This window comes from Lasioglossum baleicum, chromosome 20, assembly GCF_051020765.1.
Source record: "Lasioglossum baleicum chromosome 20, iyLasBale1, whole genome shotgun sequence".
NCBI classification, from domain to species: Eukaryota; Metazoa; Arthropoda; class Insecta; order Hymenoptera; family Halictidae; genus Lasioglossum; species Lasioglossum baleicum.
The window spans coordinates 5,872,918-5,887,247 of NC_134948.1; the positions used below are offsets into that span (position 1 = coordinate 5,872,918).

At 41.5% G+C, this 14,330-nt stretch overlaps 2 protein-coding genes across 9 annotated transcripts; one reads left to right on the top strand and one right to left on the bottom strand.

Moving 5' to 3' along the window:
• The first annotated feature begins 80 nt into the window (after window positions 1–80).
• On the top strand, window positions 81–13,828 carry Plod (procollagen lysyl hydroxylase). 5 transcript variants are annotated; one of them, XM_076443850.1, is made up of 10 exons: window positions 110–229; window positions 3,009–3,095; window positions 4,843–5,074; window positions 5,169–5,509; window positions 5,791–6,244; window positions 6,684–6,911; window positions 11,204–11,525; window positions 11,652–11,756; window positions 12,015–12,161; window positions 13,238–13,828. In XM_076443850.1, the coding sequence occupies exons 3-10, from the start codon at window positions 4,947–4,949 to the stop codon at window positions 13,520–13,522; spliced, it is 2,010 nt and encodes a 669-aa protein (XP_076299965.1). In that variant the 5' UTR covers window positions 110–229; window positions 3,009–3,095; window positions 4,843–4,946; the 3' UTR covers window positions 13,523–13,828. The 5 variants fall into 5 exon arrangements, with proteins under 5 accessions (XP_076299964.1, XP_076299965.1, XP_076299961.1 ...); XM_076443846.1 differs by lacking the exons at window positions 110–229; window positions 12,015–12,161 and adding exons at window positions 263–1,037; window positions 12,215–12,361; XM_076443845.1 differs by lacking the exon at window positions 110–229 and adding an exon at window positions 269–1,037.
• LOC143218604 (immunoglobulin domain-containing protein oig-4-like) lies at window positions 6,929–10,599 on the bottom strand. 4 transcript variants are annotated; one of them, XM_076443890.1, is made up of 5 exons: window positions 10,145–10,599; window positions 9,894–10,068; window positions 8,093–8,280; window positions 7,643–7,792; window positions 6,929–7,553 (listed from the first exon to the last, which is right to left on the bottom strand). In XM_076443890.1, exons 1-5 carry the CDS (start codon window positions 10,325–10,327, stop codon window positions 7,395–7,397), a joined length of 855 nt encoding a protein of 284 aa, XP_076300005.1. In that variant the 5' UTR covers window positions 10,328–10,599; the 3' UTR covers window positions 6,929–7,394. The 4 variants fall into 4 exon arrangements, with proteins under 4 accessions (XP_076300005.1, XP_076300004.1, XP_076300003.1 ...); XM_076443889.1 differs by lacking the exons at window positions 9,894–10,068; window positions 10,145–10,599 and adding exons at window positions 8,561–8,632; window positions 8,747–9,655 and having other exon boundaries at window positions 8,093–8,295; XM_076443888.1 differs by lacking the exons at window positions 9,894–10,068; window positions 10,145–10,599 and adding exons at window positions 8,747–8,836; window positions 9,457–9,653 and having other exon boundaries at window positions 8,093–8,295.
• Window positions 13,829–14,330: the final 502 nt, after the last annotated feature.

The window sequence follows — 14,330 nt, forward strand, 5'->3', positions numbered from 1 at the left end:
ACCCAGATTTAGTATGGAACAGAACCTATACCCTCGTGGTAATTCACGAAGCACCATCTCGTGTACATTTACTGATGCTCGCGCGCAACACTTGGTGTGTCGATAATCGTGTCGTTTCACGTACCGCGAAACGAGCGTCCGAAATTCCATAGCTGTTTCGTAAAAGCTCTGGTAAAAACGGTAAAAGTAATCCCAGTGCTCCGTTTATACATCTTGAAACATGCGAAAGGTATAACAACATATATTTCCAACTTATAGTCGATAGATTTGATTTCATATTAGACCGACGTTTCGATGAACATGTATTTAATAGAACAATAGAAAAGGTTAACCTATAAAGTACTCCATAGAATACAGTTCGAGTTGAAAATATTCAATGTCTTCGATAATCTCAATCAAGTTACTAATAAATCGTGGGAAAGCATGAGACGAAAATATAATATCAATAAGTAGTAAACGATTAGCCACCGTTGGTAGCTTCAACATAAACTAAATAACACCCTGCAGACGGCCATTGTAGATACTCTCTGATTGTAGCATAGAGTCCGTGTCCGTAATCGTAATATCAGAGCTCTGGTAATACAATTTCTCGATCTTGGCCCCGATGCGAGTCGGCGCATTCTATTCCTATGTAACATGTAACGTAACCGGACTACCTTTCGTGCGGTCCCGACGCGTTTCCAGCGTTCAAGCAGCCGTGTCCAGTTACTTACAAGTTGCAAACCATGCTTACGAAAGCACTGTGTCGTTTTGCTCGTGCTCGCGACGCAGTAAGGCGGGAGGCAGTGTCAGCGTCAGCGAACATGCACATCGAAGATAGTAGCTTTCGTTGAAAAAGCGTGGGAGAGGCGGCGAGAACTTGCTTGCCGGTGTTCGAGGTTGATCTTAGTCGTAACAGTGCGTTCGCCGCGTTCGCGTATACGTCTCCGTTCCTGTCGACAAAATGCCTGAAAAACTATTCGGATGCTGTCTGCTGTGGAGCTTATTCTGCGCGTACCACGTGGTCGCCGAGACTCCGCCATCGACGGATGTGGACGGTAAATAGTTTTGATCTTCAAGCACCGCTGGACCCAACCGCTCGCAATCGGTTATTTATCATTTATCGCCGATCCCCGAGAACCCTTTTTTCTGATAGTTCGCGAAGCATGAATGAAAACTTGCTCCCCTTCCGTCGCTCGAACACCGCAGAACTTCTCTTCCAGAGTTTTCCACCGACGAGACCATTTCTTAATCGTTCGCTCGATAAAAGCTCGCTCGGTACACACCGAAGTACATTTATCATTTCTCTCCATTCGAGCGTGTCCAATTTAGGGCAAGTTCGAGAAAACTTTGGAACGAGACTTACGATATATTCGTACAGTTTATTGTTCTTTACAGTTTTAGAAAATGTTCGAACCAAAATCCTCTCGATGTTCCAGTTCGAGCAACCCTCTTTGTAATTATATATATGTACATTCCTGTCCGTTATCTTCAACAAACTGTCAAATTAAAGAATACAAGCTTTTATCGTTTTATTTTGACTAGATGATCCTATTACACGATAATATTTGAATGCAAAATTAAATATATATATACTATTTGAATAAATATTGGAAAAAAGAGATTGAGAAATTGTGGGGTGATTATGGACAGCTCTAGAAGCGAAATTGCAAAACAATTGCTCGGCTTAAATTTTAAAAACTAGAAAATATAAGAACAATAATTAAAATTCAGAAATTATAGGATATTTTGGTCAGATTTGATTTACATGTTCTCTGAATTCGAAAAAATTAGTTTAAGTATACCAGTTTTGTTTCATAATATAGGTCCTTTCATAGCAAAAAACGTCCGTTTTTTGAAGTGTCCGGTGGACGGAAATGTGTATTACGATCGTACAGTTTTCACTTTTGTAAGCTAACGAAATATTGTTCAGTCGTGCGTTGTACTGTGCTTTTTGCGGTTACTCGACAGGGAAAGTTAGGGTTCATTGACCCGGGGAGATAACGACTTGGATCAATCATCGAGATATTCGATCTGTAATCTCGAATCTTTCACTGCGCGTTTCGCTCTGGTGGAATCAAAAGTTTTCGCGCTCGTCGGTCAATTCGAATTGCATTGAAACGCCGGAATCATTTATCTCGTTTGTCGGATGACTGGGTTGAGGACGGTTGACCTCTTTATGCCCGATTTCGTGCGAGATGATGATACATTCTTATTCTTATTCGCGGCACGCAGTACACATCGATAGAGAAACCGTTTAGTTTGCACTATCGATTGATCAATTATTATTAATAGACAGCTGATTCTATGCTGTTATAAAAAAAATGAGTAGGTGCCATTTAAAACAGTAAAACCATTAGAAGAATTTTTAAATACGTTTTTATATAATTATCAACCTATTAAACACATTACGAAAGAAACCTTTTATTTCACTCCAATTTGATGCGATTCAAGTAGAAAAAATGTTTATTTTGCACAAAGATCCGCTGGAAATAAGAATTGTCTGCATCGATTGCAAGAAACAGAGACTGATTCGAATGTTATTTCTTCCCTTCAACTTCAATTATGAAAATTTTTCAACAATTTCGAATTTCATGTACTTCATTTTCCTGTAAATTGATCCGCAGTTTACTAATTAATAATAATTGCACCGATTCGAAAAACAATCGGGACGATAATACGTATCGATAAAAGCAGCGGGGGCTGGCAAATCGCTCCGCACCGATTTCTTTAACAAATTCTTGCTTTTGTCGAGGCGACGATTTTTCCTAGGAGCCGTGCATTTAATTACGCATCTTTTACGGTTACCTTTACGCGCTGACCGTGCGCACGCAAAAGAAGTGTTAATTCGGTCTCGGATTTTCTATGTTTCGGTGGCTAACTAGACCAACCGCGGACCAGTTATCTCTCCATTTCCGGTTGCTTCTGTATGCATTGCGCCCGAACCTCCGTGATTCCGGAGAAGCATCTGTCGATATGATTCACGGAATGCGTATCTAATGAGTAAAGATTATTTCAAAAATTTGCAGTTAGACCTCTTACTGCACACTCCAGATATGATGAGATATTTAGTACGACTCTTCTAAGAGACTTCTGTGTCAGAAGAACATCAGAAGGTAATATATGCGTGCTAGGGTGGCTCTCATTTAACGCTAAACCTACCATTGCCGGTCAAACGACCGGTCTTACATTTTTAATTTTATAATTATTAAAATTATGACGTTGCTTACATGGAAAATGATTCGAGAAATTTCTCTATCCGAGCGCATGTTGCAATAAAAATTGCACGAAATCGAAATAAATAGAGCCCTGTCATTTTTATCAGCTAGAACATTTCAATCGCATTCAAAATTTCTTTTACTGCACCTCCCAGAATTGTTCGAAATAATTAAAAGAAATCCGTGCAAAGTTCGAGCTGGATCGGATAACGGGGAGACGTGCTCCGAAACGGTTAAACATTACAATAATTAATTGAATGCTCATGAAATCGTTTTCTTCGAATATCTCCTAAACTATTCACCACGTCAAAAAATGCGCTAGACAAAACCTGTAGATCTGCTTGATTTGAACCGGGATTTTCATAGTTGGGGTGTCGATTTCTTCATTGATTTCGGACAATTGACGTTTCTGTCATAATTCTCGAGGCCAGATTACACGTGATGGGCACGTCCGATAATTCTAGGAATGACGCGATTTTCAGCGCAGCCGGCGTGCTCGTTTATATTGCGTTCAGATCATGATGTCACGACGAAAGGCAGCAGCTATGAGAACCATAAACGAGCCCATGCGTTGGTGTGATTACGCCAGAAATAGATGGACCTCTATACGCTTTGTTACACCCTGAAAAAAAAAGAACGTGCCCGAGATCAAGCTTGCGTATACACGCAGATGTTACGGGTACCGTTTCCAGGTTTACCTGGAAACAGACATGTTTCTCAGAAAACTTTTAATTAACTGATTGCTTGATTATCGATTTAAGTTATTGCACTGTACCTTCGCGCGCCGTTGTTTCCTAGAGACGTGGAAAGGTAGAGTAGTGGTCGGTACAATTGTTAATTAGTTGTTTAACCCTAAACATGTTGCCTTATAAAAATAACAAGATTAAATTAGTTCGAACTTTCGTGCGATTCATGTTATAATATATCTGCTCTACTAAATATATTTATTCAATTATTTACCACGAAAACTATAATTTCAATTAATCTGAAACAAAAAATCTTGAACCGGTTGCTTGACCGGCGGTGGTACAGGTTCTGTACTAAAAATTTACCCCTTTGCAAATCAAATTCAACCTTTTGCAGATAAAAAGTATTTTTAAGCAAGTTTTTGTAGGAAAAATCAAATCGCTGTACCCACCTGTCCACGGTGACTTCTTCTGCACTCGAGGGAGATGCTTTCAAGTGTAATTAATCTTAGACATTTTTTTTAAAAGGTTATTTTTTAACTTTGATACAAACGGAAAGTTCACTGCCGCGCTCAACGTGTTAGTGGAACCTTCAATAGCAACAGCAATTTTCATTGTGAACCAACAAGTCATCCTCAATAACGTCGTCCAATAGCTTAATTTAAGATTGCAACGTAAAAGAAAACATGGTTTCATTTGGTACAGTACAATTATCGAAAATCCTATTAATAAGCTTCCGGTAGGTAAAGCGTTAATGTGAAATTGATTTGCAAAAGGCTGAAATTGATTTGCGAAAGGGTGAAATCGATTTACAAAAAGGTGAAATTGCACAACCTATCGGTTTCTCCGAAGAGGTGTGCAATCTCACTGGTCTCGGTTCACTGCCATCGTAGATCCTCTGTGATTCGATCAGCGACTGTTCGGATTTGTGTTACAATTAGTTCCAATTTCAATTTCAGATGTTCTGGTGTTTACTGTCGCCAGTAACGAGACCGATGGTTATAAGAGGTACATTTCGTCCGTCGATACCTATGGATTTCGAGATAACTTGAACGTGCTGGGAATGGGAGAGACTTGGAAAGGTGGTAACATGAAGGCTAACATCGGAGGAGGGTACAAAATTAATCTGTTGAAGAAAGCTTTAGAAGACTACAAAGACGACGAAGAGAAGATCATGATCTTTACAGACAGGTTTCGAAATACTTTCTAAAACCAATCCTCGCAGCCAGCAAGTTTGTCGAATCGATTGACGAACGTATTCAACCGTTACGTATACTTTTTTCAGTTACGACGTAATTTTCTTGGGTGGTCTGGCGGAAATAGTCGACAAATTCAAAAGCACGAATGCCAGGATATTATTCTCTGCCGAAGGATCGTGTTGGCCGGACAAATCTCTGGCGTCCAAGTATCCGGCCGCGCCACAGGGGAAACGTTTCCTAAACTCGGGAGGCGTCGTCGGTTATCTTTCGGACATCTATGCGATATTACATTATGCTCCTATAGAAAATACCGAGGACGACCAGCTGTTCTTTACTAGAGCGTTTCTCGACGAGAAGTTACGGGAAGAACACAAAATCAAGTTGGACCACAAGTCCGAGATATTTCAGAATCTCTATGCAGCCGTGGGTATGTACATGAAATCTACTAATCCGTTTCTGATCTTTATGTAAAATGAAAATGTTTTGCATTCATTGTGGGAAGCAGGAACAACAGAAAAATTGATTTCGCCCCTTAACGACTTTGTTGCATTCGAAGCAACATTACAGCATTTCCAAATTTTTAAAAATCCTTTACTGTTTTATATTTCACCCAACCAGTTTCTTCATAAATGCATAAAGATGCGCAGTCTACTGATAGCGTGCGAAGCGATTATTCTATCGTTCTACCAATGTGATCTTTGTCGATAGCCGACGTGGAACTAAAATTCGAGGGAGGAAAAGCGTCCCTCGTCAACACCGTTTACAACACATCACCATTGGTACTTCATGGAAACGGTCCCAGCAAGCTGTTTCTGAATCCGTTGGGAAATTATCTGGCCCAGGCTTGGAACTCCGAGACAGGATGCGCGATGTGCTGGGAAAACACGATAGAGCTGGACAAGACATTGCCAGAAACGTATCCGATCGTGGTAATCGCCGTATTCATCGAATGGCCGACGCCTTTCTTGGAGGAGTTCTTCGAAACGATATACGATCAAATGTATCCGAAATCAAGGTTGCATTTGTTCGTTCACAATAATGTCGAGTATCATCAGCCCACTGTGGACGAGTTCATGAAGAAGTACGCGAGCGAATACAAGAGCAGCAAACAAATCCTTGCCAGCGATAAAGTGAACGAAGTCGACGCAAGGAACCTGGCCATGTACGCACGAAAGACAATGAACAAATCCAAGTCCGAATCGGAATTGGAGCTCTTAAAACACACGTACGACAAATCGTACAAATTAAGTTGCTACTGCCAAGACGATCGCAACGTTTGTGGTGCGGTTGTACAAAGTCTCGTTTCTAGGATTGCAAGAGTGTTTTTTTGACAAAAATGGGGGTTTTCAGTGGTCAAAGACGCTAGATAAAAGATCAGTCTAGGCCTCAGTCGCCCTCAAAAGTGCTATTTTTACGTTTACGAGGCGTAATTTGCATTATTCGACGGCATATAGTTGTCGCAGCTGTATGAAAATAGCTACACGCGCAACTTTATGCTTCCTGAGTGTTTGGCTATGTTAGGATGTCCGGCTAGTAAGAGCTCCAATTCGAAATGTCGGCATATACCGCTACGGAAATGTTTAGTTAAATATTTTCTGTAGGGATTACTGTTTGCTGAAGCAATGCTCTGGATATTTCTCTGTCGACTCCGTTTCTCATTTGGACAACGAGTACGCGTTGAAGCTGCTAGTGGAACAGCAACGAGGAATCGTGGCACCATTGCTAGTCAGACCGAACAAAATGTGGAGTAACTTCTGGGGTGCGATTACGGACGACGGTTTTTACGCCAGGAGCTTCGACTATATGGAAATTGTGAAGAACGAGAGGCGGTGAGTGCTCGAAATGCTATTCTGTAATCTGCATTTATTTCGTAATGTAACACCGTGTATATTAACTGTATATACGGGTACGTGTGTATGCATACTGTATACATATGTATATACGTACACTCCTGTCCATAAGTCACCGAACACTTATTCAAATTTCGATGCAGACGATTTTTCGTTATTAACGGACCTATATTATGAAATCAAAATGGTACTTGTACTAACCTTTTCGAATGTAGAGAACATGTAAATCGAATCTGACCAAAATATCCTATAATTATCGGATAACAACTATATCTAATCAAAATAAAACAATAAAATCAAGCTGGAAGCTTGTATTGTTTGATTACCATTTTGTTGAGGACAAGTGTCCGGTAATTTATGGACGGTATACTATATTATGGACGATATATTCCAAGGATTGCAATTCGCTTTTAATCTACAGTAATTACTCGCACTAGTTTTAGTCTCAGAGAAGCGTCAAACTTAATCGAAAGCAATAGAAAAGTCAGTCTTGAAGGATCTGCGATCGATGCTGTACATGTTATCGGCCGAGCACTCGTATACTCCGGCGTCCATTTGAGTCGCAGGATCAATCTCTAGCTTTGACTTCACTCTATCCGTTCCAATTTGCCATTCGTGCACCTGAACATCGAACGTGTTCGCATAGGTTACACACGGTTCTACGACTCGTCATGCTGATCTATTACGGTTTACGAATGTACTGTACGTACGTGTAGGTAGAGATGACTGTAAATCTCGGCTCCATCCTTGAACCATGTGATGTGTGGACGCGGATTGCCGCGCGCAACACAGAGGAACGCGATCTTATGACCCAGAACGTACTCCAGATCAAAGTGAGACGCCATCAGTATCTTCGCACCCTGAACAAACATTCGATTCAAACTCTTAACAAACTGTAATGACTAGACTGCTGATCTTTATGCGTTTATAACAAAAATGAGTAAGGGTAATTCAAAGTGACAAACATATTAGTGAAATTTAAACATACTATCTAATTAGTTTCAACCTGCTAAACATAATACTAAACATAATTCGCGTTGCGATTAAAAGATTTTTATTTTCCATAAAGATCCGCAGTCGAGTAATGGCATTCGTTTAACTCTTTCAATACCAACGCCGACAGTAACGAAAGGGTTAAGAAGAAAAGGCTGGAGACCTACGTTGTTATTGTTGTAATACTGATCGCTCTCCGGATCACGGTACTTCCCAGTTATGGGCAATCCTATTTGGACACGCGACCGTGTTTTACCTCTGGAACGTCCTCTTCGTCCAAGAATCTCCTGACTGTTCAGCAATAGAATGATCATCAGGAAGAGCATCACCATCACGGAGCGAGACATGATTAGATCTTCGCAACAATGGTCTGAGAACAAACGAAAAGAAGTGAAGTCACATCGATGAGACTGGGAGTCGGACGATCAGACTCAACTGTTTGTCCGATCGGAGTTTGTTGAATTATTTATTTCGTGTCAATTGTGTTTGAAAAGCATAAACAAATGCGTCGACTACACTAGCAAATATTTATTTCGCATTGAAGTAGTTAACGGAAACAGTTATGTGGAAATTGAAAATCTTATGAATCTATTCTACATCGAAAGGGATTGTCAACGTATTCCATTAGATTCTACCTGGATACTATCCGGTAAACGGGGCGTGGAGTGACCCGACAGCAAACCGGAAGACCCGGAAATGGCTGGAAACTAGAGAACCAGATTCTTTGGTCCTTAGTGTCCCGTGGAATCTGGCTGTCTAAGGTACGGAGTGCAGCGTTCCCGAATGCGGTGCAACTTTTCTCTTTTTTCGTGGATACTCACCGAGCAGCACAGGCAACGTACGATGATCACACGGAACTCCGATGCAACTGACAGCCGCCTAATCATTACTCCCCTAGTGTCCTCTCCTATCTATTACAAACGTATAGGCAAATACTGGTGAACCGCACTTGTGTGGCGTATGCGTGAGAGCCGATTATTCTTTTGACACTTATTGCGTTGCGGTGATCAATGAATTTCGAATCCAGTTCGTCCAGAACTGGACGGGATCGACGGGTGCAAACGCGATCAAACGATCCAGCATTAAGAACAACAAAGCCAGATGCTCCGGCTAACCCTGTTACTAACTTTCTCTTTCTCTCTCTCTCTCTCTCTCTCTCTCAATCCGTCTATCTCAATTAATTACCAGCATTTTAAACGGTGTATTCAACTTGTTTCGATTTAGCTCTGACTTTGCGGAAATTTTTATTTAAAAAGTGTCTTGTATTTTTTTCTTTTTTAGGAGAATTTTTCGGACGTCCCGGCAATTTAGCAGATAGATTTGCGAGCGGCGAACCGTTACGAATGTTTTACGCCTCCCAGACCAGACGCGTACCACCCTTATGAGAGCCAATTGTGATTTAATGAACGTGCGCTGGGGGAACTGTAAATTTCCAACGTGTGCCGTCACGCGTAGAAATTCTTAATGATCGAAATGGTGCTCGAGTTTTAAGGAAAGCGATCGAAGAACGCCTCGGATTCATTACACTTACACGAATTCGTTGTAATTACAGCGAATGATCGGTCGGATGGATAGTCGGTTGATAGCGCTTAAAGAGGATTACTCGTCGGTGGTCTGAAACAATTATTTCTCTTCTCATTTATTACTTCCTTGTGGACAATTAGACCGTGATGATCTTAAAACGACGAGGTCTTCTTCCACTTCTGTAGCGGAGAAGCTACGTTCGCCGATGTTGGTACAGTCGCAAAAGGCAACGTGTTTCAATAAGTGATCATAACGTAATCGGTTCTGAAGCCACGTCGATCTACGGCATACTGATTGTCGGCTTGACACTCATAATATCCAGCATCCTTTTGCGTGGCAGGGTCAATCTCCATCTTCGATTTAAGCGTGTCGTTGCCCACGGGCCACTCGTGTACCTACGAACAGACGACACACGATCGTTTTAGATCCTGGAAACGTTCGCACACCTTTCTCGTAGTCGAAAGAGTACCTGAAAGAACTTGTGATGGTACATTTCGATTCCATCCTTTAGCCACGTGATCTCAGGCCTTGGGTATCCAGTGGCCATGCAAAAGAAAGTGATCTTCCGGCCTAACATGTAGTCCAACTCGAAATGAGAGGCCTCCGCTATTCTCGCTCCCTGCGGTATTCAATATTTCAATGCTCTTTCTGCGTCTAAAATGGTAATACCGATGATCCGAGAACAGAGAACTCACATCTTTGTGGTCGTAGTAATTGGCGCTGGCTGGGTTTCGATGAGGAATCAGAATGGGCATCCTAGACTTGAAGAATCCTCTACCGCGACCCCTGTTACTACTTCTGACTCCGCCAAACTTCGCTGCCTCCGTGCTGATCAGTAAACAAATGAGGAACAGGCATGCGTACTTGCATGTTGTCATTTGTTTGGATCGGAAGATTGTATATCGACGCACCGAAACGAACTCTATTATCTTCTCCGAGAACTTTTGGTACTTCGTGAACAGTTGTCTGCTGTACACTGATCAACAAACGGCTCGTTTGAACCTCGACATGTAGAAACTTCGCTACCGTTTGCCACTTGACCGGCAAGCCGTCTGGAGACGTTTCTTCCGACGTGCGTCGAGTGGACAAGCTAAGTCAGTGGCTTCGGGTTCCTTTCGCCCCTACAGCCTAAAATATGAATGGACTACTGTGCACTCGATGGGCATGCTGTCATTGGTGACAGAGTGATGAATCTCAATTGGATAATTAGGCATAACCCATTGCCAGTGTATTCATCGACCAATCACAACCTCCGAGCGATTGCCTTACAAAACATTTAAGCGTTGACCTCTGAAAAACAACATTGTCTCTCATGGTTGACAGAGAACCACGTCGATCCCTCGATGGATGCACGTCTGTTTCTCGATGACCTTCAACTCCTGAGAGTATCGGAGCATCGCGATACCCACGTGCTGGTGGTGGCATTTGTTGAATCAAGAACGACGTATATCCCTACTTTTTAATATTTCCTGATTACAACAAGTAGAATAGGGGCTCCGAGAGAAAGAGAGAGAAAGAGAACGAATCTATTTAGGCGTAGATTTATATTTAGATTTAGATTATTAACCTTCGCTCTGCGTAGGGGGGTGTAAGCGCACCCCAGACTAATAAATAAGTACACGAAAAGTTACCGAATGGAACTTAGGATAACAGTCAAAGTTTTTTCTTTACATTTCGCACCAAAAACATGGAGGAGTGTGATTGCACCCCAGTGCAGGGTTAACATTAAAGTATGTATATTTGTACCTTTTCAGGGGACTGTGGAACGTACCATTCGTTAGCAGCTGTTACTTAATCAATGCCACGTTGATCGCTAACAAAGAGACCCGTCCATCCTATTCGGAGGAAGATTTGGACACCGACATGGCCTTCGCTTATGTCAACAGAGAGCGATCTATCTTCATGTATGTCAGCAACAGGGTCGACTTTGGGCATCTGGTTAATCCTGATAGTTACGACATTTCTTTGATGAATCCCGACCTATACCAAATCATAGACAACAAATTGGACTGGGAGAAGAGATACATACATGAGAACTATTCGAAGAACTTCGATCCCGACAAGATTCCGATTCAGGCAAGCTATAGATATCAAATCTATACAGGGTGATTCTGGGAACTGGGACAAGTTCCAGTCTGGGACCAGAATACCTTCTGTTTTAATCGTGCTTCAAATTCCTAATTCGATTACATGTTATTGCAGCCCTGTCCGGACGTGTACTGGATCCCCATAGTCAATGAAAGATTTACCAAAGAGCTGGTGCAAGTTATGGAGAAGTTCGGAAAGTGGTCCGATGGAACGAATAATGTATGAAAACTAATTAACATGGAGACTAGACTGTGGATTTTATGCATCTATAGAATATAAATTAGAAATTCTATAGAGAAATATATTATTAGAAGTACATATACGTGGAAACATTTATAGTTGCATAAAGATTCCCAGTCTATTACGTTTCCTTCTCGTTCGGTAAAAGCGTAGCGATATCGAGCTAATCTTAATCGAGTCAAACTGTCGTGTAGAACAGTAATTAACGATTTTTTAAAAGAACTATTTGTTCGACAGGATCCCAGGTTAACGGGCGGTTACGAGAACGTACCAACCCGCGACATTCACATGAATCAAGTGAACTTTGAACCGCAGTGGCTATACTTCTTAAAGGAGTACGTTAGACCTCTGCAGGAGCTCGTGTTCACCGGATATTATCACGATGTAAGACCACCGGTTTCTTCTGTCTAATAACGCATGCGTCGATTCGTTTCTAGGACCCGCGTATCGACGGCGGATACGAAGCTGTTCCAACGCGAGATATTCACATGAGACAAGTCGGCCTCCACGAATCTTGGTTATACTTCCTTACCGAATATGTCAGCCCCGTACAAGAGCATATTTTTACAGGCTACTACACCAGCGTAAGACCTCAACAAATTCGGGAATAGGTGCTCCTGGTTGCACACGAGACTTCTCGACACCTATATGGGCGCGCGCACTAATTTCATTTCTCCCTTCATTACTTTTCAAATAGATGCACACCGTTTCCTGATCGGCACGAGGCTTCGTATATGTACGGGGTGTCACAAAATTATATGTCGCGGACACCATAGCGCGATTCTACGCCCCCGATTTAGTAAAATTGACCTCGAACTTGAAAAACAAGGTCAAAAATATTTTGTACTAAATCGAGGGTGTAGAATCGCGCTATGGTGTCCGCGACATACAATTTAGGGACACCCTGTACATACAGTGGGTATATATAAAGTATTCGTATCTTTTTTCTAAATTGGACCCAACAGCTTGAGTTTTTCTTTTTGAGACGTTAGAAGGATTAGTTTACTAGCTAATGTGTAAATAATTTTTTTTAATTGTTATTGATCGCAATTGCGAAGGAAAATATAAAGGTCACGATTTTAAAATTTTTTATCTCTATTTTGAAAAGGTTATTCGCTTTTTAAAGGTGTTCGAATACTTTACACACCCACTGTATACGCTCCTATAATTGCGTAGACTCTAATAGAAAGTAGAGGGTTCCATTCATTGCGCATCGACCACGTTGACTGTCGCGTAACAACCACGAAATTAAAAGAAATTCTATCCGACTTATTTGTTGCGATTAGATATTGCGCGTAACGCGACAGTCACTGCGTATTAGACATGATTGTACTAAATTACTATATCGAACAGCTTGTAATCCCGTAAGTGCTACATGCTTACGATAAATAATTGTTGTAGCCTTGCGTGGACAAGCTGCTTCAGTCGCTCGATAATTAACTTTAGGTATATGTTAACAGCCAATTCGAGCTCTGATGAATTTCGTTGTGAGATATCGACCGGACGAGCAACCATCGCTGAAACCACACCACGACAGTTCCACCTACACCATAAACATCGCCTTGAACAAAGCGGGGGTGGATTATCAGGGTGGCGGCTGCAGATTCATTCGGTACAATTGTTCGGTGACAGACACCAAGCCAGGCTGGATGTTGATGCACCCTGGAAGATTGACTCATTACCACGAAGGGCTCAGAGTCACGAATGGAACTCGATACATCATGATTTCGTTCGTGGATCCTTGATCAAACGAATAGATCGTAGGACAGTATAAATAATCATTCGAGGAAACAAAACGTGTTGTCGTTAACCGACTGCGGACGTTCATACGAACTTGAAATTTCATACCGTGACGGAGATTGATTTTCATCGTATTTTCGATATTAGAATAGATATGCATAAACCTCCGCAGTAGAATTCAACTGAACTGAAACGGAACGGAAGGAAAACAGTGAGCCCCCAAGCAACTCTTTCTGTTCCAAGTTGCTGTTGATCAAACTACGATCGAGAAGAATCGTTCGATCTCCATGTACATCTATCCGATAGAAAAACATTAACGGGGAAACTCAATGTCAAAAGGACATGTCCATCGCATTTAAAGAAGAGGAACTCATTCCATCTGTCGATGTTATTTTTCTAATACGAGAAAATAGATACGCGAGCAGAAGATATTAGCGACCAAGCGTATAAGCATTTGTACGGAAATAAAAGAAAAATAGTAGGTTGCATTTCTGCTTGAGCGCGTTCTCCTTTTGGCGAACGCCATCAAAACGATCGATGAACACCAACGGTCGGGTTTATACTTCCTTTTTTTTCCTTTTATTAAAAATTCGGTATTTTCTTCTTTTTTTCTTCCGTTCTTAAATTATTTACAACTTATGATTTCTACGCGATCGTCTCCGTGTCCGCCAACGCGAAACGTTGCTGTTCTACGGGTCGTGTCTTTTTAATTAACAGGACATAAACGATCCAACTAGCGAGAGGATTACAATACGTACACACTGTAATTTTTCTTTAGAAAAAACAACGAAAGCATTTTCACCACATTCTTCA

Excerpts from the sequence above, each read along its gene's own strand:
- Plod (XM_076443846.1), top strand. The coding sequence starts at position 944 with ATGCCTGAAAAACTATTCGGATGCTGTCTGCTGTGGAGCTTATTCTGC. Across the intron at positions 5,510-5,790 it reads GAATCTCTATGCAGCCGTGG|CCGACGTGGAACTAAAATTC; the intron begins GTATGTACATGA and ends CTTTGTCGATAG. Across the intron at positions 12,362-13,237 it reads TTACAGGCTACTACACCAGC|CCAATTCGAGCTCTGATGAA; the intron begins GTAAGACCTCAA and ends ATATGTTAACAG.
- LOC143218604 (XM_076443890.1), bottom strand. The coding sequence starts at position 10,327 with ATGACAACATGCAAGTACGCATGCCTGTTCCTCATTTGTTTACTGATC. Across the intron at positions 8,281-9,893 it reads CTTTCGACTACGAGAAAGGT|ATCTAATCATGTCTCGCTCC; the intron begins GTGCGAACGTTT and ends ATTGTTGCGAAG. Across the intron at positions 7,793-8,092 it reads AGTATTACAACAATAACAAC|GGTGCGAAGATACTGATGGC; the intron begins GTAGGTCTCCAG and ends ATGTTTGTTCAG.